The sequence below is a fragment of the Lutjanus erythropterus genome, chromosome 10 (genome assembly GCF_056507025.1).
Source record: "Lutjanus erythropterus isolate fLutEry1 chromosome 10, fLutEry1.hap2, whole genome shotgun sequence".
NCBI lineage: Eukaryota > Metazoa > Chordata > Actinopteri > Lutjaniformes > Lutjanidae > Lutjanus > Lutjanus erythropterus.
The window spans coordinates 22,488,723-22,511,231 of NC_139326.1; the positions used below are offsets into that span (position 1 = coordinate 22,488,723).

Here is a 22,509-nt window from a genome sequence, read left to right on the forward strand (position 1 = left end):
GAAGTTTGTTTTTTAGATTAAATAGTTTGTATTATGGGTGTCATGATATCCCATGATATGATAAAAAGGAATTATGAGTGATAATGTGTATAATCTAGAGCCTCTTAAACATACTGTATGCTCAACTTATTTCTTTGAATGTTTTTTTTCAAAGATGCTTTAGATGTCACGATTATATAGTTATTGTTAATCATTTTGGCCACATTAATCATGTAGAGAAAATCTGATATTGTAACAGTCTCAGCATGGATCTTAATTCAGCAAATTACCTCTCATTGTCACTACACCTGGCTAGTATTACAAAATACCCCTATAGTGTGGTAGCTTGTAACAAGAGAACTCTGTGTCAACTCACACAATTTCTGATTGTATAGTAGAGTGAGTTTTATTTTAATAGAAAATGTAGGTATGATATATCAAAGTTTGAGAGATGTATGTACAGTGATGATGCCAGATGATGCTCAAAGTTACATCTCTAACATTACAGAATCTCTGTCACTCTGCACATTTGGCTAAAACTACTGCTACACCTTAGTGTTTGAAATGATCAATAGATGCATAACTTCTTACCATGAAATTGGCTTGGCAGATTATCGCTGTTGACATACTCCCATTTAATTGTTCCAAAAGATGATGTTTAACACAAAGGTGGGTGTTATGACCGCCATGCTGTACACGTTTATGGGAAAGGGAATGAATTATGGGTAGTCTTGCCACGTTTAACACACTGAAATTATTAATGAAGCTATATGTAGTATTATTTTTTGTCAGATTCGGTGACTGTAAACCAGGAATATATATTCCTCACACTATTATTAGAAAACTAACCACCGCATGTTGTCATATTTGGATCCATCCAGCAAAACGCATTTTCATAATTTTGCCGCCCGCCGATGTGTTGTGCTCAGGGGGGTGTGGATGGCGCTCGGTCGCGCTGGTGTGTGTGTGAGAGAGGGAGAGAGAGAAAGAGAGGCAGGGAGTGTGTGTGAGTGCGCGTGTGTGTGCCAGTGTGTGTTTGGAGAGAGAGAGCGCACTCCAGGTTGGCGCAGGCAGGCACCGGTCCGGGAGAACGGAGCGTTGTGCACAGCGGCGGCAGCAGCATGGCTTCGTCTCACGGGAGAAGCGACCTGCGCTTTGCAGACTGGATGGCGAGTTTACCGCAGAGCATGCACACTATTCCGCTCACCAATTTGGCCATTCCCGGTAGGTACTTCTTTACGATGTAAACGGATGAGGAGTGTGTCCATGTCTTTGTATCATGCGCGCATTGCATGAAGTCATCCTTGCAGATGAGAGTGCTAACATTCAAAATATTCTGCTGCTTTGCGAACTTTGATGTTTTGCTTTGTAGCCTGTGCAACTCGTGCAATCTAAAATATGGCTTTAATCTCATTGTACCTCGTTAGAACAAATGAAAGACCTGTTGCGCAACGTTAGAAGTGCCATTCACAGTTCATCCTCCTCTTGTTGTGGTCCGTTGTCTGAAGGTTATAAATAACACCCACATGATTTCTGACTCCTCCATCTAATATCCCAAACCAAGAAAAACAATAAGACTGCCAGAGGCACTCCAGATCTTCAGAACAGACAGATAAGCCATGCTGCTTTGTTTGGTGTAGGACTTCTGTGCTGGGGTGGTGGCCATAGAGGAGAGGAGAGGAGACAGGCAGTGGGATGGGTTCAGTCTGTGCACTCAGATAATCACATAGAAAATGAGCTGTTGGACCTTCAGCCAATCAGTGAACAGGTCTCCTTAAACTCCATTCAAATTGGAAGTGCTGGTTGTAAAGCCCACCACTGATCTGACTGATGGAATTGCTTATTAGCAGCCAGTTAATTCCATATCTGCTGCCTAGTGATTATCACACCTCCACACAAAGCGCTTTCATTCTTCATTTTCTTGCATTTCTAATCCTTTGTGCTCCTCTGCGCTCTTCTTCCCTCACTCTCTCTGCATCCCTCTCATGCTGTTCAACTATACAGACTACCTGGTGTGTTCAGGGTTGGCACGTGCAATGATGGCATTTCAGATGCAGATGGCTTTGAGCTGAGTGTCCAATGAGGCGTGGCATATTACCAGCACTGACCAATGCTCTTAAGGATGACAAGACAAATGCTATTAATCATAGATTTAAAGGTCCAGCATGTGAGATTTATTGACAGCATATGGCAGAGATTGACTGAAGACTGTATAATGACCTGAAGATAAGAATCACTGTGCTTTTGTTATCTTTCAACCATCCGTTAATATCAACAGAAGTCACGGGGCCTCTTCCATTGAGTCTGCTATGTTGCACCACCACATTTCTACAGTAGCCCAGAATGGACAAACCAAACATTTGCTCTTGATGCAGGCTTTCGCGTTTTGCAGGAGTTTCACAGTCAGCATAGAGTTTCCTCACAGGAAATAGAAAATAAAGTGGATGGAGCTTCAAGTGAAGCCAATGCACAAGTGCCTTAAACCTGTATTCTTTTAAATGACCAGCAGACAGCGCCTCGCCTGGTTGCAAAAACAAGTCTGATTGTTTTTGAGAATTCTTTAAAAATGAACCTAATTCTGACTTGATGTATGACCGCAGTTCACACTTTCCTAACGGGTTTATGATCTCAATCACTAGTTTAAAGTCTTACTCTATACAGCGTGATGTACATTTTGCGAATAATGGTCCCATTTAGATTAAGGTAGGTGAAACAGTGACGTACCATGTTAGGTTGTCAAAAGTATCAATACTTTTCAATACCACATGTTTAAAAACAATATAGTACTGAGTTTTCATAGTTAAGAAAGTACCATAGCTATAAAAAAAAATTAATCAAGTGCTAATTCAAATCTCAGTTCAGTTCAGTCTTTATTGTCCCGCTTGTAATTTGGCATGGAGCAAAACCAGACAGTGTTCAGTGACTTTTCCTGTGCCAGCACTGAGAGCAGACCATTTTTTTTTGAAAAGAAAAGAATTATCTTATTCTTTGTGCTGTTTTCTTTTTGTCGTGGTATTGAGGGAGGTATTGAGTATCGTTTTTTTAAACTAGCATTGTATCAAGGTTTAAAACTGTGGTATCGTGCCAACTCAGATAACATGTAACTGACAGGTCATTCTCAGTGTAATACACCAGGCTCACGAAACTCTGATCAAACTGTCAAACTAAGCAGTATTGATCACATATAGATCAAGATTCCGTTACTACATTGCCTGTTTCTTACTTCGGATGTTTTCATAAACATAATCTAGTGTACTATTTAGAAGCAGCAAGATAAAGGTCGCGACCAAGCAGGCTGCCATTAATCGTGTTGAATGAGCGAGCCAAAACCAAGCACCGCCTGAGTCACAGTACATCACCCACCAGCTCCACACTCTCACTGGTATTGTGCATGCTCTGGTTGCAAAAACCTAATACGGAAACCCATATAATGCCAAACTCGAACCACTGTCCGCTTGTGTTGTCCACGTATGTCCACTTGATGTTTAGAGTGACAGGAGCTGTTTGCAATCTGTGAGGTCACCGCTGGATGCCGCTAAATCATACACACTGGTCCTTTAATCAAATACAGATTGAAAGACAGAAACAACATGGCATGAATTACCTCATGCTTGTAATTGTATTGAATCATCACGTGACTTGTGCTGTGTTGCACCACAGTTCATCCAGGCCAAGGCAGCATGGGAAAAGGCTCTGTCCCATTTAATTAGGTATCATTACTTCTTATAGGCCCTGCAGCCTGCAGCTCAGCTGCTCTCAGTTTATCTTCCATTTGGATACAGATTCAGTAAACATCCTCCGATTCTTTGCACTTTCTTGTGTTTGTTTGCACACATTTGGCATAAGGTCTGTCAAAATAAAATTCATTATCCACAGGATTTTATGAGAGCTTATTTAGCAACAACCATGTGTTCCCATGTCTGATTTCTTTCAAAAGTCTCATCCCTTTGTCTCATCTTAGAACAGAGCATTACAAGCCTTTGTTCAAGCAGGAATTAAACCGGGACAGACAACAAATAAATGAGACAAATGTTTTATTTCCTCCATAAGTTGCACTATTCCTTCTTGTTGGAAGAATGTCATATTTTTCACGTCAGATTCCTGATGTACAATCTTCAGCATCCACCCACTGTTGCCTGTAATCCAGTGATGCTATTTGTTTTCCAAGGAAAATAAAAGACAAAGTTAGTTCACCAGCCGGCAGCTTTAGTGATCAAGGCCAAAGTGTTTTGAAGATTGGAGTACTCGAGTATGTGGGGGTGATGTGATGGCTGTTGCCAAAAAGCTAAAGAGTCCCCACTGTGTCTGTGGTGCCAGCATTTCAAGCATTGCACAGCTGTACTCATCAGTATACATCATCTTCTGTATGATCAGCAATGAATTTATTTCAGTGTTTTGCCGTGACAGGAAAGACTTAATTAGGATCTCGCTTTTATGATGCTCTAATGGCATCTCTATATGTCATGTTTCAGGTAATTGCTACATGAGCTAATGCAGCCAAATAATAGGAAAGTACTATATATGGTGGTACATGTAACACATTATAGATTCTCGAGGTAACATAGGTGTGACAGATAGAGCGGCTGCTGTACGGCAGATAGTATCTACTTACCATATGTGCTGTGGTTTAGATCATTGACTCAGATCTATCTGGACAGTCTCAAGGTGAAAACAGTTTAAAGCCATAATATACATGATCTGTATGTTGCTCACGGACAGTCACTTCTGCAGAAAAACTGCAATGGTCAATTTCTTTGTTAGTTTTATTGTTTGTGTAACTAAGGTAGGTAATTAAAATGGATTAATTTTCACTCACAAAGGGACAGGGGTTAATAGACCGAAGGATATTGCCTCTGCCCATCATGTGGACTGTGGTGGTGGCAGTAATGGTGAAGTGCCAGCTAGTCTAAGCAAACATACTGTACCTACCACCAGTGTCACAGAGTAACTAGTTACATGTAATAGCATGTAATTACATAATTAAATAGCAAAATAAATGCAATTTTAATCCGTTACAGTTATTGAGAAACAAATGTGTGTGTTTCTTTCTTTGTTTTGCATCTTTTTGCCCTGCCTTTTATTGTTATTTCATATTTCATATTTCTGGACACATTTCAGCAAAGCCGTTGGGACAAATTTCAGTGTAATGCCAAAAAGGATCAGATTGGCTTACGAAGAAGTGTCTCTATATCTAGACAAGTTCCAGTAATTGACCCTTCTTAAGTCCCGTCCCTTTCGGAACATCAACTTTGTCCTGCTATGTGCTAGGCTTGTCTATCTTGAAAAGAACGTTTTAAAAATGGTTAAAAATATGGTTAAAATATGTTGCAGGGGAAACTGTAATAGTGACATGTAGTCACATCTTGAGCTAGCAAATGTTTAAAAAAAAAACAAAAAAAACACCAACTAGCTAGCTAATCTACATCAATCATTAGATAGCTTAGCTTATCTATTTAGCTACTGTTAGCAAAACTCTAGCTAACTAGTGTTTTGATAATATTATTTCAGATTTGACTATTTATATTTTGCTTTTGCAGGTTGCAGATGAGCCTAGCACATAGAAAACAGGGAAAGCTTGTGCAACTGTTGTTGTAGCACAAAACAAGAGCAGCATGTGCTCAATTTTGGGCATTGGTTTTGTATTTGCACCATCTCTCAGCTGCCACTCAAATCAATGAGCATTGTTCTAGACATTTGTTCAAATGTGATTAGTTGCATTATTTTATAGTAATTCTGATAGTTACATTATTAGCAATTTAGTAATTTATAATCTATTACATTTCAGAAGTAAGCTTCCTAACACTTCCTACACCATACAGCGTGTATGTAATGTATTGGAAAGTTTACCTACAAGCAGACATTGAAAATCAGTTTCCATTGGAGGGTCTGCAATGAAATATTAAGTCAAGTGAAGACATTTTATTTACAGAACATAAAAACAAGTGCTGACCAGAGTACTTTACAGAGAAGTTAAAAATGTAGATAATTAAGATAGAAATAAATAAATATGTGTAAAACTACAAGAAAGAAAGTATAGTGAAGGTTTAATCAGCCTTGGATATTTAGTGGGAGCTTAGAATGGACTTACAGTGCTGGTCACAAGATCTAAGGGGTCTGGAAGTAGAGATACACACTGGTGTCTATTCATGCAGTGCTTTAAAAACAGATCAAAGAATCTTAAAATCAATTCCTCGTTTAATTGTAAGACAATAAAGGGAAGCCAATGCAGGGGGAATATGGTTTCTCTTACCGAGGTGCTTTGCTGTTGCGCGTCGTACAAGCTGCAGACGAGACAAAGCCGACTGACTGACTCCCACAGACAAAGAGTTACAGTAATCAATAAGCACAGAGATAAAAGTGTGTCTGCAGGCCCCTAAATGACAGCAACTATTTCATTTTCTTAGGTGGTAAAACCTAATGCTCAGGGCAGAGTTGCTGTGAGGACTTCTCCTCTTGTTAAGCTAAAGAGGGTGTTTAGCCATTTAGTGTTTGAAATCCCCCAGACGATGATGTAGACGTTAAAAACATCAGCAGTTTTCAACAAGATGTACAGCTACATATTCTCAAGGAAACCAGGATAAGAAATGTTAAAATTTCTGAAAATCCCATTCAAAGCATATTATGTGAGAATAAAATGGGCTCTAAAATGTAACCTTGTGGGACACCGTAGGGGGAGAGGTGCAGAGGAGAACAATCAATCCTCTCTTCAAAGGACCAGCGTGTAAGATTCAGTGACATGTAGTGGTGAGATTGTAGATTACAACCAACCATACTGCTCGCTTCGCCCTCTCCTTCCATGTATGAAAGAAGATCATATGGGCATGAAACTGGCGAAACTTCTACGTTCTAAGTCATCGAAAAAAAAACAATCTGTATATCCAGGTGATTATACACTGTTGAAAGCATACTATATATATTATCCTAATATTATATTCCATTTCTGCCATATTCTGCCAATAAATCCCCATAAATCTGACACATTGGACTTTTAACTGAGCAGTCTTGTAGCTAAGACGCGAACAACCACAGAGCCTGATCCTGAATGCCGACAGGAAGGTTTAGAAAATCCCAGAGAAAAGAATGCTTGATTTCGTCAAAAGCAGCGGAGAGGTCCAACGGAATTAAAATTTCATGATTTTCACAGTCCAAAGAAGCCAATAAATCATTTGTCACCCCGAGGAGAGCTGACTCAGTGTTTTGTTTTGTTGTGAAACCTGTCTGAAATTTGTCCAGAAAGAGAAAGAAGAGCTGCGAAAAGACAGCTTTAGCAGAACCATAGATAAAAAGTGTTCATTTAGACAGCAAATTTTGAGTTTTTGTTATAGTCTTTTGACTAAGTGACATTTAGTTTTAGTCATTTTTTGTTCATTTGAATTTCTTTTGTGTTAGTCAACTAAATATAAGATTTTTAGTTAACTAAATCTACAGTAGATTTAGTTAACTAAAATGTAACAGGTTTAGTGTAATTCATTATTTAAACATTTCTCCAGAATTTCCAAACTCGTGCTCCCCTTCTATCAGCACATTCTTCTTTTTGCTACTTATTTTTGTTAATTTGAGACCACTTATTATCTGCAGTGTTTCAATCAGTCTCTGGGTAATGCACTTCTGTATTCAGGGATGAGCAGCACGCTTTCTTTTAGCTTGTGTCGTGTTTCAAGTTTAATGATGATAACGACCTTTGTATCATCCGTTTTACGCACCAGCTCGTGCTAGTGGATGAGATAACTCTAGCCTGAAAAACAAAAAAGTATGTTAAACTTTGCATGAAATTTCAGGATGACTCGTTTTCAAGTTCATTATGTTTTTACGAGTGACTGCCATCATAGCTCTTGTCATCATGAATGTCTTTTAATTTAGTAGTAGTCCTGTTTTCATCAGGGAAAAATCAGAAACTATGATGCAAATTATTACTCGAGGAAATCAGAGCTAAATACGGCAATTTTGACACAAGAGGTTGTTAGATTTAGGGGGTTTTTTGATCATAGAGCAGCATGGAGAATAAATGCTTTTGTTGTTGTTGTTGTTGTTTATCAGGGTTATTATAGAGTAATTGCGTTGTTTATTATGCTGTGACTCATGACACACACCACAGTTAAGGACATTGTGGTTGTATGGGTTATTATTTAAAAAAATTCATGTAATCCTGCCGGTCCTCCACTGGTCAGAATCACCTTGTTCATGAGATAAGAACATGGTTGCCTTCAGACATGACTCAGCTCTCTGTGTTGCCCCCACGTGCCACTTTGGCCTCACGCTGTGCTGACCTATCAAGTCTACAAGTCAGATAACCTGCACCAGCTCCGCTCTATAGCTAAATGGGCATATGGTGAAGGGATGTGCAGGAAAGGAAGTGGTGGCAGATTAAAGATGAAGGTCATTATAGGAGGAGAAGGAGGGGAAGAGGGAGGGACACGTTTCTTTCCCCATGCTGAACAGTGGGGGACATGGTGGGCTGTTTTTCTGTGGCTATTGTTAGATTTGTTAGGTGTGTGCTGCAGACTGCCTGGCTGCATGTTGGTCAGCAAAGGTGTGCTGCCAGAGATACTGTCAGTGTGTGTCTCTGTGGTTCTGTCACCATGAAACAAGCTTTACTGGAGGGAAGGGAATGACTGTCAGAGTCTCGCTACCACAGTAATTAAATTTGATTTCTATTTTTTTCTCTGGATGTATGATTTGGGGCATGTGCTGACTGCCATGAGCATCTGTGTCCTACAGATATGCACAATAACTAAAAGTAGATTTAAATGGATAAAGGTCATTTATTCTTGAGGTCACTATTAATTAACAAGTTCAAGTATTTACATTTATTCTTTGGATAAGATATATAGGTGATTGAATGATCCAAATATTTTCTTTCTGCCTTTTTGAAGCTGCATTATTAAAATTTTGGCCACCTGGGGAAGAAGAACTCTGAAACAGGCCAACAGACATGGATCCCTGACATATTATTTCCTTTATAAATGCATTTACATACATCTATTGGGGCTACAACTAACAATTATTTTCATTGTCGATTAATCTGCTACTTTCTCAATCAGTCGATTAGTTCAATAAGGTGAAGTCTAAAAAATGTTTCCCAAAGCCCAAGATGATGTCCTCAAAAGATATTCAGATTACTGTCATAGAGGAGTAAAAAAAACAGAAATATCCACATTTAAGAAGCTGAAATAATGAAAGACAAGAAATGTCTCAAAAGGATTAATCGAATATCATAATAGTTGGCAATTAATTGAATACCTGAAATCTAATCCATTCCTCGTTGCAGTCCTATATTTATAATATATATTTGTTTACCCATTTCACGTTGCACATAGTGATTTGCTTGAATGTTAATATAAACAATATTGATCAGTGCAGGTTTAAGACTAGTTTTTGTATTAGCCTTTTTCATATTGTTGTGTTATGGTGCTGCTTTCTTATTTCAGTTTTGTATTGTGATGAATAAATTGTCATGATAATATTACTGTGATGATTTTGCCACAACATAATTTATATGATATATAATATAACAGCATCTTTTGTGAGAGCATTTTTCACAAAGCACTTCCAATACAGTCTGTATCAGAAAAAAAATGCAGCACTGAATTCAAAATATACCATGGGTTTTATCTAGCTAAAATGGATTAATATGGAAAATTACATCTTGTTCAACTTCATTCAAAGCAGGCAAACTACTGGATGGGATGAGTAACTTTAGCTCAGTGATACTGCAATGACCTCATAGAACCAAAGTGTCAGATTTGCACGAGAGGGCTCAAGGGAGCCATATTTAATGGCTGACGGTAAGAGCTTCAGGCTTTACCAGAGGTAAGAAATGAATAGCATACCTTAGGCCAGAGGGAAAGGGTGAAGGCAATTGTATTAAGTTAAGAAGGCTTTGCGGGCAATAAAAACAAATCCATTGCAGAAGAGGTATCGTCAGTCTTACCGGCTCCCTCAGGGTACAGGAAAAGGCTGGCCCTGGACTTTTAGCTGTAAATCTGTCCATCAGTCCCTTGACTAGATCATTCCGCTGCCACTTAGGCCCCTGAACAGGGAGGATGAATGGTATCAGATGCCAGGATGAATAGTGGTGAAGGGCAGGAAATCAGCCAGCTAAAAGCCATTGGAAAAAAAAGAGGATATGAAATTCAAAACAAACAAAGGAGGAGAAAATAGTTTGGTAGGGAGTGCAAGACAAAGAAAGAGAATATTCCTCCTGGAGAAATGAAGCCAATGGCTGGTAAAGAGGTGGGAATATTACAGCTATTTTCTGTGATGGATATGCCCCCATGAGTCATGACCTACCTAAGTCTCCATTTAACACAACTTTAGTTCGACCAAAGCCACTGGACTCTTTCTTAAGCCGATCTAAAGTTTAAGTTGAAAGCACAAGGCACAATGGATTTAATTTATTGCGTTGGGGGTACAGGGGTATCCTCACCCTGTCCTGCCCTTTGCACCAGCAGCGCACTGGATTGAAGTGCAGCTTTGCGGTGTGGAAGAAGATATTTTATTTCTTTCTATTTTATTCTTATTTTGTGTGGTTCTTCTGAGACACTTTCATTAACACACCTCTGTAAATGAACCTTTTGTTGTATTTTGAGGAGAGCCCAGTTGTCCCCTGAAATCACATCTTACTTAGCCCCCAACTGCTCTCTCCTCTTAGTCTGTGTCTTTCTTTAACACAAGAACCCGTTGCTATTATAATTACAGACTTTCATTTTGGGTTTCTCGGTGCACTCCCACTGGTTTAGTGCCTAATTCACATTTGGGTTCAGGAAGCTTGTTTCCTGAACCTTCTGATGAAAATTGCATTCTAAACCTCCTGTGATTTGCTGTAAAACTGTATATGACCTGGTAAACAACCTGACTCCAGCAGACAGTACCATGTTACCGTGTTGCGAGGCTGTCTCTGCTGCACCGTGAATAAAGCTCATTTGGAAACAGCCAAAGATCTTGGACCTGAAAGATTTTTTTCTTCAACAGTGAAGCGAAAGACACACACCAACATGCTTTTAACTTCAATATTTACACTTTATTGCTGATAGAAAATATGTTCAAATGACACTTTACTAATCCACACTCCTGTGTGGGGAAAAGACTCGTGTGTGTGTGTGTGTTTCAGCCAAATGCACTAAGGTGCTATCTTGTGCTGACAGACCTATTTTGCCACAGACTTTGCGCGTCGACCAGGTTTTAGCTGGTCTAAGGTGCAAGTGGTTTTTACTCCAATGCACCGAGCACAAGATAACAAATGTGCCTGGCCACACCTTCATTTTTCCTTCAGTTTTAGACCTCCTGCCCATGGCCGCAGAGAACAAATGCAAGTTCATTTGCTATCTTGCACACGTGGCAAAATGGCAACTGCGCCGGTGTAAGATAGGAAAACCACCTGCGCCACCAGTGCAACCACTTTGTGTTGGGTGTAAGATAGAGCACATAGTGTTTCACCAGCTGCACATTCTGCCTATTTGTAGTTCTCGACTTAAGACACTGACTTTAAAATTGCTCAGGCACAATCTACTTCTGTTTTAAGATTATTTTTTTTTTTGCAGTATATGGTCTACTCATTTTAGCCCGTGGAATTAGATGCCACACAGGACACAATTACCTCTGGGGTTCTTGTCATGTAAATTTATTGTTGACCACATTAGCAACAGGTCAAGTCCTTAAAAAGCTTGTGTGCTTCTTAAGTTCTCAGTCTGGCAGCAAATGTACAATACAGGTTACTGTGTGTCAGGTAATAAATGCTGCAGCTTCTCAAGACCAAGAAAACTATCTTCTGTTGTTTCCCAACTGATGGAAAAGTGAATAGACTGACCCACAAAGTAAGTTGAGTAGGAAAGGCTAACATTACCTACAGCGTTGCCTCGCCAAAATCAAAGAATCCTCTTAAAATACAGACAGATAGCATCCACTTTATATTTATACAGGGATATTTTGCAATATATCTGTTTATTTACCTGCTGTTTTACACAGCAGGATCAGAGCCTTCCATGCTGCAAATCTCCCAGCTGTTTGCAGGAAGAACCATGCTGCTCTTGGCAGGTTAACAATATGCAATTAGAATAAGTTAGGCTTCAGGACCTCTGAAAGAGCTTTCTGACAGAAATATTTCTGTCATGAAGCCCAGCAAGCTGTTTGTGAGAAATGTCCTTCAGGCATAAAGGCTTTAGGAAGTGATGTGACATAGAATAAAGAGCAAAGTCAACATCAGGAGCAGGCCGCGGTGGATGAATGGGTTAAGCTCAGGATTTGAACTGGGGTTTGACTTGAGTGCGAAGCTTATTTTTGACTTATTTAAAGACTTAGTTAACTACTATCTACATTTTTATAGCCCATCAACCCTACATGGACAATTACATCTGAATACATTTACCACCTGGTTTAAGTCATAATAAACCATTTCAATATATTTGCAAACTTTTAAATTTTAAAAGTTGCTCAAGTAAACCTTTTGTCAAAATATTGTAGAAACAGGCAGAAGTGGTTAGTTATAGATTTTCCACTGCCTGCTTCTCCCTCACCACTGGGAGTTAATTGAGTTTCCAGCAGGAGGACATTTATCTTGATTCTAAAAAGTCAAATAATTCCTCCTCATCGGAAATGTATGTGCTTTGTGCGCACGCTGCCACTCGAACAAGATGGAAAAAGAACAGCAAGGCAGGAGACAAAACGAGACTCGAGAGAATTGAACAGGAGTTTGAAGACTAGAAGGCTTAAGTAGATGGAAAGAGTAACTCTCGAAGAATTACTTTAAAATTATATAGAAAGAGTCACGCAAGGAAAGTGTAGAGGCGAGAGGATGGAGAGCCTAGAGCTCATATCTATCTTTTAGAGTTATTCTGTTCATCTTTACCCCGTTATGCTCCATTCTCCTCTCCTCTCCTCTCCTCTCCTCTCCTCTCCTCTCCTCTCCTCTCCTCTCCTCTCCTCTCCTCTCTGAAAATAGCTCTCAAAAAAGTCCACGGTGGGCAGTAATGACTTGTCATGAAAAAGGCCATAAAAAAACACCAGCGGTCCTGTGAAAGGTTTGTTCTCATTCAGTCAGAATGACTCAGTTAAAACAGGTCAATTCTCCAAGGTTGCAGTCACCCACCACCACCACCGTCATCCTCGTCACCCTCGTCATCATCATCACCATCATCATCATCATTAAGTGAATAACTGTGCTATCATTGTCGCAGCTGGTCTCTCTTCCTGCTTTCTCTTCACGTCTTCCTTGCCCCCAGTAGCACATCAACTCCTTCACGTCCGGCTCTGACATGTGATTATGTTGCTGATGTGGAGGAAGAAGAGTTCTCAAAGTTCATATCCTGCACTATAAGAAAGTGCCGCTCTGTTTCGCTGCTGTGACAGTGTAAATCCGTAAAACACCAAGAGAGTAGACAGTTTTAGTTTCAAACAATGGACAATAAACTTTCAATCAATGTGATGAGCTAAGTAAACCATAATCACCATAAAGTTCTTCTGCCTCAAATTATATAGTGCTCGATAGGGAAAGGTTAGTTCAGTGTGTCAGTGTGTGTGTGAAACCTCAAGGGGAGTGGTAATTTCCTTAAGTAGTGGTACCAATGTTTACTGTTTGAATATACAGACACACAGATATAGTTATTATTTAGATACCACGTTTTTGTCTAATTTCTGGCAGTCGAAGAGAAGAAAAAGGTCATTAAAAATCATCAATCAATATGGAATTTTCATTCCTGTAGACAAGTAAGAGGGAACTGACACAATTCTGAGTCACAATGTGGAGATTACTGGTAGCACTTTATGGTAATGGTACATGACTTATCAAGACTTAATACATGAATTCATGCATGAACAAGAAGACTGCATTCAGTAGGGAGCACTTTTCCACCCGAAAAGGATATCTGGATGTAACCTATTTTGTAATCTCCAACATTTTGATTACTAACTGCAATTAACTTACTTTTGTAACAGATTACAATTACATTTATTTTATAATTTAATTATGTGCAACTGGTTACATATAAGTAGTTACTTTCCAGTACTGCCAGTATCCTATAACACATTTCTGTGAAATTTTGCCATAATTTTTAATTTTAAAGAATTTTTAAATTAAATTGTGTTGTGAGAGATCAGAGTGACCTTTGACCTTTGACCACCAAAGTGAAATCAGTTCATCCTGTCCAAGTGGAGGTTTGTACCAAATTTGAAGAAATTTGAAGAAAAATGATAACCCCAGTAGTATCAGAGATCCGAGATCCGAGGCTGTGGACAAGCTGCAGACCCATTGGTCATGCACACACACACTCACGCACACACACACTCACACACACACAAACACACACAAGTGATCGTGCGATGCCCTCCAGGCCTATGTCTGACGGCAATTTAAAGCATGAATTAATTCACCTAGTACTTCATGAACTATCAGGAATGTACAAGAATTAACAGTAGTATTAATTTTCATGTCTTCTTTTGTGGGTAAGTCTACAGTTAAAGGGACAGGGCAAAAAAAAAAAAAAACCCTGACCAGTCACAGCAGTAAGCGGTGTTGTAATCATGATTATCTAAACATTGCTGGTTTAAAACTTTATCATGTTTGTGTCTCTTTGAATAAAGTTAGCCCTGTTGTTTACTTAAGAATTATTTATTTTGGAAAAAATGCAAATTATATCAGAATTTTTGACTCTGTTTCAATGTTCTGTTTATTTGTTAGGAAAATAAAATTTGTATATCATGTATGCATAAGCAACAAGTGGTAAATACATGTGAATTTCACAATTCTGTTAATCATTTGTTGTAAATATGTGATGAGGTAATGAAAAAGTAATGCTTAATTAATCATGATTACAACTCTTGGAATTCAACAGAATCACATGTGCACTGCTGTGACTGGTCAGGTTTTTGCCCTGTCCCTTAACTGCAGACTAGATTATTATGGCGTTTTCAAAGAATTTCCCTTTTAAGTTAGGAGTGCATCCTGTAAAAGATAAGACCAATGAAGAAGACATAAAAATCTTTAATATACCTTAATCATGCTGAGATACTCTTAATTGTAGTACATTCCTGATAGATTATGGAAGTACTACATGAATGAATTCATGCTTTTTTCAATTTATGTACCCTAAGCAAAAATAGTTACCAGATTATTTGTGAAAATGTGTATGAGCATGAAAATTCTTTGCTTCCTCCCATTTCCAAATTAATGTGTTTGCCTTGAGCCATGGCACTGCGTCAAGGTGGAGCAAATTATTTCATAACATAAACAATAATTAATCATGTTCAGAGCTCAGGTGGTAACAAAGCTTGATTGTGTTGTACTGTAGTTTCCACCTCTCTGCTCAGTCAGCTTTCTCTGCTGATTGTCATAGATGTTCTGCAGACTTGGCAACATGTTTTGGCTTCCGGTCCCCTTTTTTTTTTCCTGTGAGATAATTCCCCTCTGCAGTATAGAATATGCATAGGCTTTCCAGCCATGCATATTTAAGGAAGTGCTAGTTAGTAATGCACAAAAAGCTTTGCTAGTTTTCCTTACAGTATACGTTTGCAGATTTCATTAAAACTTGTTAAAATATACAGGAGTCATGGGACTGTTTTATGAATTTAGTATGCATGAGCTACACTTCTTTCCCTAACATATCCATACATATATACATGACAATTAATTTCTCAGGAACACCCTAATGAGTTCTGCAGTTAGGTCCTTAGCTAATACAGGTATATGTATAGAACTGAAACAAAATTAAATAGATTAGTCTATGAATAGGAAAATACTCTGCAGCCATTTTGGTAAGTAAATAATTGTTTTCAGGGATAGTTTGGATTATTTGAAGTGGGGCTGTATGAGGCACTGATAAATAGTCACCTACAGTTAGACATTGGTCGACAGCTTGGGGAAGTGGAGAGAGGCGCTAGTACAGAAGCTAAGCAATGTACTGCTGTGGACTGGGTTGGCAGCAAAACATGTTTTAGCCTGCTAAAAAAATCCACCTAAAAAAATCATTAGTAGTTTAAGAATAATTTCACCACTTTACCTTGCCAGCAAACCAGCCAAAATACTGTGTGTCAACCAAACTCCACAGGTGAAATCAGTCGTTTTACCTCGGAGAACACAGGAGTTGCTGGTCAACTGCTGCCTCAATCTGTTAGTTAGTTTGCGTTATTGTGTGAATTTGAGAAATCCAAACTAACCTTTTAAAATACAGAAAGTAACACAATAACACAAGCAAACTAACAGATTGAGGCAGCGGTAGATAAGCAACTCTCATGTTCTGCAAGATAGAATTACTGATTTTTCCAAAGAAGTCTGGTTGAATGAGAGAAAGCAATATTTGGCTCATATTATGGTGGGTTCTCTTTGGAAAAGGATGTCTATTGGCAAGGTAAAATAATCCAAATATAGAATATTAACAATATAAACTGATTTAGACTTTTTTGGAGTGCTTAGCTTCTGTGCTGGTACAGTACTTCTCTTTGCTTCTCCAAACAGGGAATGTGTCGACTGACATCTACTGTAGGTAATATGCTGATTATCAATAAGTACCTCATACAACCCCACTTCAAATAGTCCAAATTACACTGTTAAGTAATTTTTCAAACAAAAAGGCCAAATGCTATCTAGAGTCAGCTTCGTTTGTGGTTTTATGTGATATTAAATTGATTATCTTCTATCTTGGACTGTTAGTCAGACTAAATGAGCAAATTAAAGACATGCGTCTTTCGAAAATTTGTTGACCTTTTATAGACCAAGTGAAAAGGGGGAGGGGAAATAATTGGTAGTTTAGATGTTGATGAAAATGATTGTGTGACACAACCTTCAGAGCCAGAGAGAAGTCTTTCTCTCCAACAACAGCAGAGCCAGCTGATGCGACTGGTTAAGGTCACACTCTGTTACGCTGTGACCCTGATGCTACGGTTCAGCCTGTAGTGATGCTGTTTGCTGTCCTGCCCCAGGATTCAGCTGTCTGCCCTGCTTATGGTCATTCGCTGGGCCGACTGCAAAGACCTGGCACTGGGCTGGGGTACTAGCTGAAGGTCACTTCAGGCTTTTTGTCTGTGAAAAGAAGAGAGGACAATGTGTGTTTGTGTGTGAAAGAGTGAGGGAATGTGGTGAAGAGACAAAAAGAGGATGAGAAATTGATTGCAGTGATGAGAGCAGGATGCGAGAATTGGTGTCAGCCTGATTTGAATACACACACACACACACACACACACACACACACACACACACACACACACACACACACACACACACACACACACACTCTTTTTTCACTTTCAAACAGACAAGGAAGGACGCACGACCTTCAGACCTCACCATGGATCGGTTACAAGGAAATTCTGAACTGTCACCTAGGAATGCATCAATATATTGACAGACTTCCACAATCTTTCCAGTGTTATTTTTGCTGCCACTAATGAGATGATTGTTGAAATGTTATTTAAGCATTTTTTCTCCTTATACAGCTCCTAGATTAACGGATAAATTAGCCGCATAATAAAACCAAATTAGAAACCAAACAATAACAAAATTATGAAGATAATAAAACATAATTTTCTCACAAATAGTGGAAACAATTCATCCCTTTTTGCTCTGAGCTCCAATAACACTTGAGCAAACTTGGTATTCGGTGGAACCTCAGCCATCTTTCTCCTTTCCTGTTACTGTTATGTGCCGGGCTCATCTATGTTGAAAAGAAAAACAATTTTATACTTTGTTTAAAGATGTTCCTGGGGGACCTGTAAAGGCATCATAGCTTCCATAAGGTTACATCAGATAGCTAATGTTAGCAAAATGCATAGACAAGAATGACCAGATATTACTGGGAACAGTCCCCATTTTTGGTGGCCTGTCTGTGGCTTTTTAAGTATTTTTATTTTCTAAGAAAGACCAGGCAGCAGATCCTGCAGGTTGACATTTCAATCACACTGTGCTTGTCTTTGGGCAACAGAGGTTGGCTGCTCGCAAAAGCAGCTTCATATCACTCTTTTACTACTAACTACTTGCTTGCACTAGTTTTAGAGAAAACTCGACCAGGAGCTATCGAGTGACAAGACAGTCCTCAAAAAATGGTCCAATAAACTGCATTGAACAATTGATGTTCATCATAGCTTCACTCACCATGGTGCTGTAAACTATGACTTTCTGACACAGTTACCCGATTTTGTCAGTCAGTCTGCACAATACACAAAATACATGAAACCAGAGTTGTTCCCATCTTTTATTTCATAGATAGCAACATTAAATATTTTAACAATTGACCCTCAAACTCAAAATACGTTTTTGTTTCAGAAATCTGGTCACCTTCACATAGACAAGCATAGTACATAGCTGAATATCCTACGCAGGAAACAGGGAAGGAGAAAGTTGACCGAGGAACGCGTGGGACTTGGAAAGGGTCAGTTCTGATTTTCTCTTTTATCTGCTGAGGTTTGGCGATATCTTATCTCTGACATTTCTGCTGCTACTTCAGAACAATGCCTGTGAACAGAAATGGTCAAGGCACCAAAGAATGACATTTATGTTATTCAGTGTAAACCACCGTTTTAACAGTTTTCATCAGGCCTGCTTTCTGCAAAAGAAATAGATTTATGATATTTTGATATTTTGGTGGGATGATAATGAGCACCACCAGCTGGAGTGCCAGAAATTTGACGGTGGGTCAACTTGTTCACAGCACGTACATCTCATTGAAAGCAGTAGTTCACTAAACCTTTCTGTTAAGAGGTCTATCCAACTCTGCTTGTAAAGCCACTGAATATGTCTTTTATATATTCAGTAGAGGGTGAAATAGCTGCCATCCAGCTGAAAAATATGTTGAGCCAAAGCCAGTATTTTTTTTTTGTCTGTCTTTGTCTTTTTGAAATGCTCTGCAAGATATTATCTAACCTGCCTTAAAAACTTTCAGACTGAATTGATCTTATTCCCCCTTGGAAGAAAATGTTTGTAATGTCTGAAATACAATTAGCCTGATGAAAGTTACCACCACAATTAAGGATCCAGTTATCTACAAGGAAATATGCTATACATTTGCAAGTATGAAAGAACTGTGAAGAAGAGAAATGAGCCTTTCTAAGTGGTGATGAAAATCTCCAAGGGTCTGAAACTGCAAAATGAGTCACTGAGGACTAAACTAATTTAGCAGATTTTGACTGTATATTCAGAGAGGCGGTGGATCAGACAGGCATCAGATTTAACCAGTGTCTCAATCAGAGGCATATACTGTGTGCATGTACGTTGACTACACTACTACACACAACTAGGATACACTGGAGAAGTGATTTATCAGAAAAGATAGACCTTTACATTTCTAGTAATATCTATATATTCTTAAAAGTAACTGCAGGAAGACTATTGTCAGACTGTTATTTCCAGGGCCAAGAATGAACTTTCAAGCTCAAGCAGAGCTATACTTAAAAGATCAGTATGTAGGATTTAATGGCATCTTTATGCATTTAAGTGAAACTGTCGAACATTTTATCAAACTATTTTCTTATTGCTCATGATGATGTGTCTATCGCTGGTACATGTCGCTGTCATTTTATTGCCCAGGCCCAGTAAAAATGAAATGTTATATGGTATAGCATAATGTATAATGGTATGTGGAAGAGGACCTGCTTGGCCTGTAGATATTCAGTAGAACCAGACCAGTATATTTATTGGCTGGGATTATCTGCCAATCTGGCCTAGCACAGCTAAATCGGTCTACTGTACCTTTATCTGTGAAAATGTAAATGCAGGCTTGCTTCATCTGATTTTAAGAAGAATTTGACCCAGTGGCAGGCATTAAGTATAACTACACAGAAACGGCCAGAACTCTAGGGTATGGTCTCTCTTTACACATAGGCATCAGTATTAAATTGAGAGTGTTTCATAACCAGTAAAAAAACTTATAGTAGCTATAATTTAAGTTGTTCTAGTGGTGCTTTTTGTAATTTATAGTGATTTATAATTGTTGAAAAATACCAGGGAAAGTCCTTTTGGATTATAAATATATATGCATGATTAAAGAGTATCAGTCAATATATCAATATTTTTGAACTTCCTAAAATCTTTATTGGCCCAAAAAATCCTTTTAGGTCATTATATATCAATGAAGACATAAATATGAATATTATTCTCAACTTCTGGCACTATATCCCTCTAAAGCCTACACATGATCCTTTAACAGTGTTGAGCTAGTATACTGTAGGGTGAACCGTCCTGTACCAAAAAGTAAACCATCACTGGAGTTGTGCAAAACAGGGAGACAACCTTAATTGAAATAGCATTTGAAGATTCACTATAAAAATATTTACACCGAAAGCGCTACAAGAAAAATGTTGTTGCACTGTTGCTCTCTGGAAGCTCTGTTTTGCCTTAGATATGTGATGGAAGAAAAATATCAGTGTATGTGAGCACAGGCTTGCTTCTTTTCAAGTTGTCAGAGTTCATAACTTTCGACCACAGAGGCTCTTATTCACAGAGTCAGTGTTGTTGCCATGGCACCGGGCTGCTTTCCAGCACTGACCCCACTCTTACAGCTGTGCCCCCCCCAATAAATAAAACAGACAGTGTTCAACACCTGCATACAACTCACTGTATGTTTTTATCTATCTATCTCCAGGTTCCCATGATTCCTTCAGTTTCTACATCGATGAGGCATCTCCGGTGGGCCCCGAGCAGCCGGAGACGGTGCAGAACTTCGTTTCTGTTTTTGGTACAGTGGCCAAGAAGCTAATGAGGAAGTGGTTAGCTACACAGACTATGAACTTCAACAGCCAACTGGAGGCTGGGATCCGCTTCTTTGACCTGCGCATCTCCACCAAGCCCCGCGATCCCGACAACGAGCTGTTCTTCGCCCACGGGCTCTTCAGTGCCACGGTCAGCATCGAGTTTTGGTGCTTTTTGATGTGATGAATATTTTGTAATGCTTGTGGTTGCTAAGTGACGTTTGTGCATTTCTGTGTGCATGGCAGCATATTTATGTGTGAGTGCAGACTGAAAGCTTAATCATACAAGGTCCTTCAGAGATTTTAAGCACATCATAATTATTTGTGTGGCTATTTTTCATGTCATTGTGTTGTTAAAGAAATTATTAATACATGTGCACTTTTAGAAATGAGGGCCCCAAAAGGGTTCTTTTTAAGAGCTAATGTGTTACACAGAACATTTGCTTCTGAAGAACCCTTTTGTGAAGAAAGGATTGTTGAAAATGAATCCTTAAATTAAACAGCAGTATCTGTAAAAAATATCAGTAACATAGACTGTTAACAATATTGGATTAATCTGTAGAATCCAGTATGGTTCTACACAAAGCCATTATAGGACAAGAGGATTATAGGTGAAACCCTTATAAAAAATATTTTTATATCCTTCTGGGTAGGTTCTGGATGAAACCTTTGGAATATATAAAGGTTCCCAGTTGAACCCCTTGGGTGTGTCCTAGATGAAACTCTTGGAATATATAAGGGTTCTCAAGTTAAACATCAGTAACTGTAACAAAGACTGTTAAAATGATGGATGACCACAGTGTACAATCTGCAGGATTCATCCATAGAATACAGTATGGTTCTCTGAGGAACCCTCAGAAGACAAGAGGGTTAAAAAGTTTTTGGTAGAACCTCCTGGGTGTGAATATACACTGGTTCTGGACAGTACCTCTCACAGATGGTTCTAGGTATAACCCTTTGTGTTGGGTTATACCTAGAACTAGACAGAACCCTCTGAAAGTGCACAAGAAACCAAAAAGGGATATCCCATGTGGACAAATGGAAGAACCTGTATGGTTCTAGTTAGTACCTTTGTTTTTAAAAGTGTGCTGTTGTTATCTGTGTTTTTTAGGTGAGAGAAGGTCTGGAGCAGATCAGTAGTTTCCTGTCAGCTCATGCCAGAGAGGTTGTGTTCCTGGACTTCAACCACTTCTATGGCGTGCAGAACCTCCACCATGAAAAGCTAGTGGCCATGTTGAAAGAGGTGTTTGGAGAGAAACTCTGCCCGGTTGTCTTTGCTCAGGAGGTACTGCCGCCAAGTACACTTAACGCTTAACACGGAGTAGCATCAAAAGCAATTATGTGACCTCGAGGCTGGCGTCAAACCTTTATTTCAGCGTTCACCTTTAACAGCTCTTGATTGAAAGAGGACACGGGGACACATTTTTGTGTGTGTTCAAAAGGCTTTTGATAATTATTGTTTTCTCAACCCTGCACAACACTGATTTCTGTGTTTTGATAACTAGAAACACAGAATGATGGTTACCGCATCCCCTCTCATTGTTGTATGCCCTTTTGCATTGAAGTCAAGTAGGAAAAAAAAAATACAACTACACCCATGCTCATATTTGTCTCTGTGCTGCCTTACTCTGTGCTTTTTTTCACCATGGTCCACCTCCACACACCTGTAGATGATGGTGTATGTGAAGAACCTGGAAATAGGAATACCAGTCAGCCTTAAAACTCATCAAACCTTCGTCAACTCCCACGCCAGTGTCACCACTCTGAGATCATAGGTTCCTGTCAGGTGCTGCTGCTGAGGGAGAAGTGTTGAGAAGAGAAAAAGGGCAATAGTGACTAGTGGATTCTGGGGAAATAATGAAC

The 22,509-nt window shown here is 39.1% G+C and overlaps 1 protein-coding gene across 1 annotated transcript in view; it reads left to right on the plus strand.

Annotated features, from left to right (window-relative positions):
- Nucleotides 1-964: 964 nt before the first annotated feature.
- The window catches only part of plcxd3 (phosphatidylinositol-specific phospholipase C, X domain containing 3), a 28,207-nt gene continuing 6,662 nt past the window's right edge, over nucleotides 965-22,509 (plus strand). Inside the window, exons 1-3 of the mRNA XM_084729542.1 lie at nucleotides 965-1,203; nucleotides 20,541-20,797; nucleotides 21,758-21,931. Of these exons, the coding sequence (XP_084585668.1) occupies nucleotides 1,101-1,203; nucleotides 20,541-20,797; nucleotides 21,758-21,931 (534 nt within the window). The 5' untranslated portion in view covers nucleotides 965-1,100. The remainder of the gene's footprint in view (nucleotides 1,204-20,540; nucleotides 20,798-21,757; nucleotides 21,932-22,509) is intronic.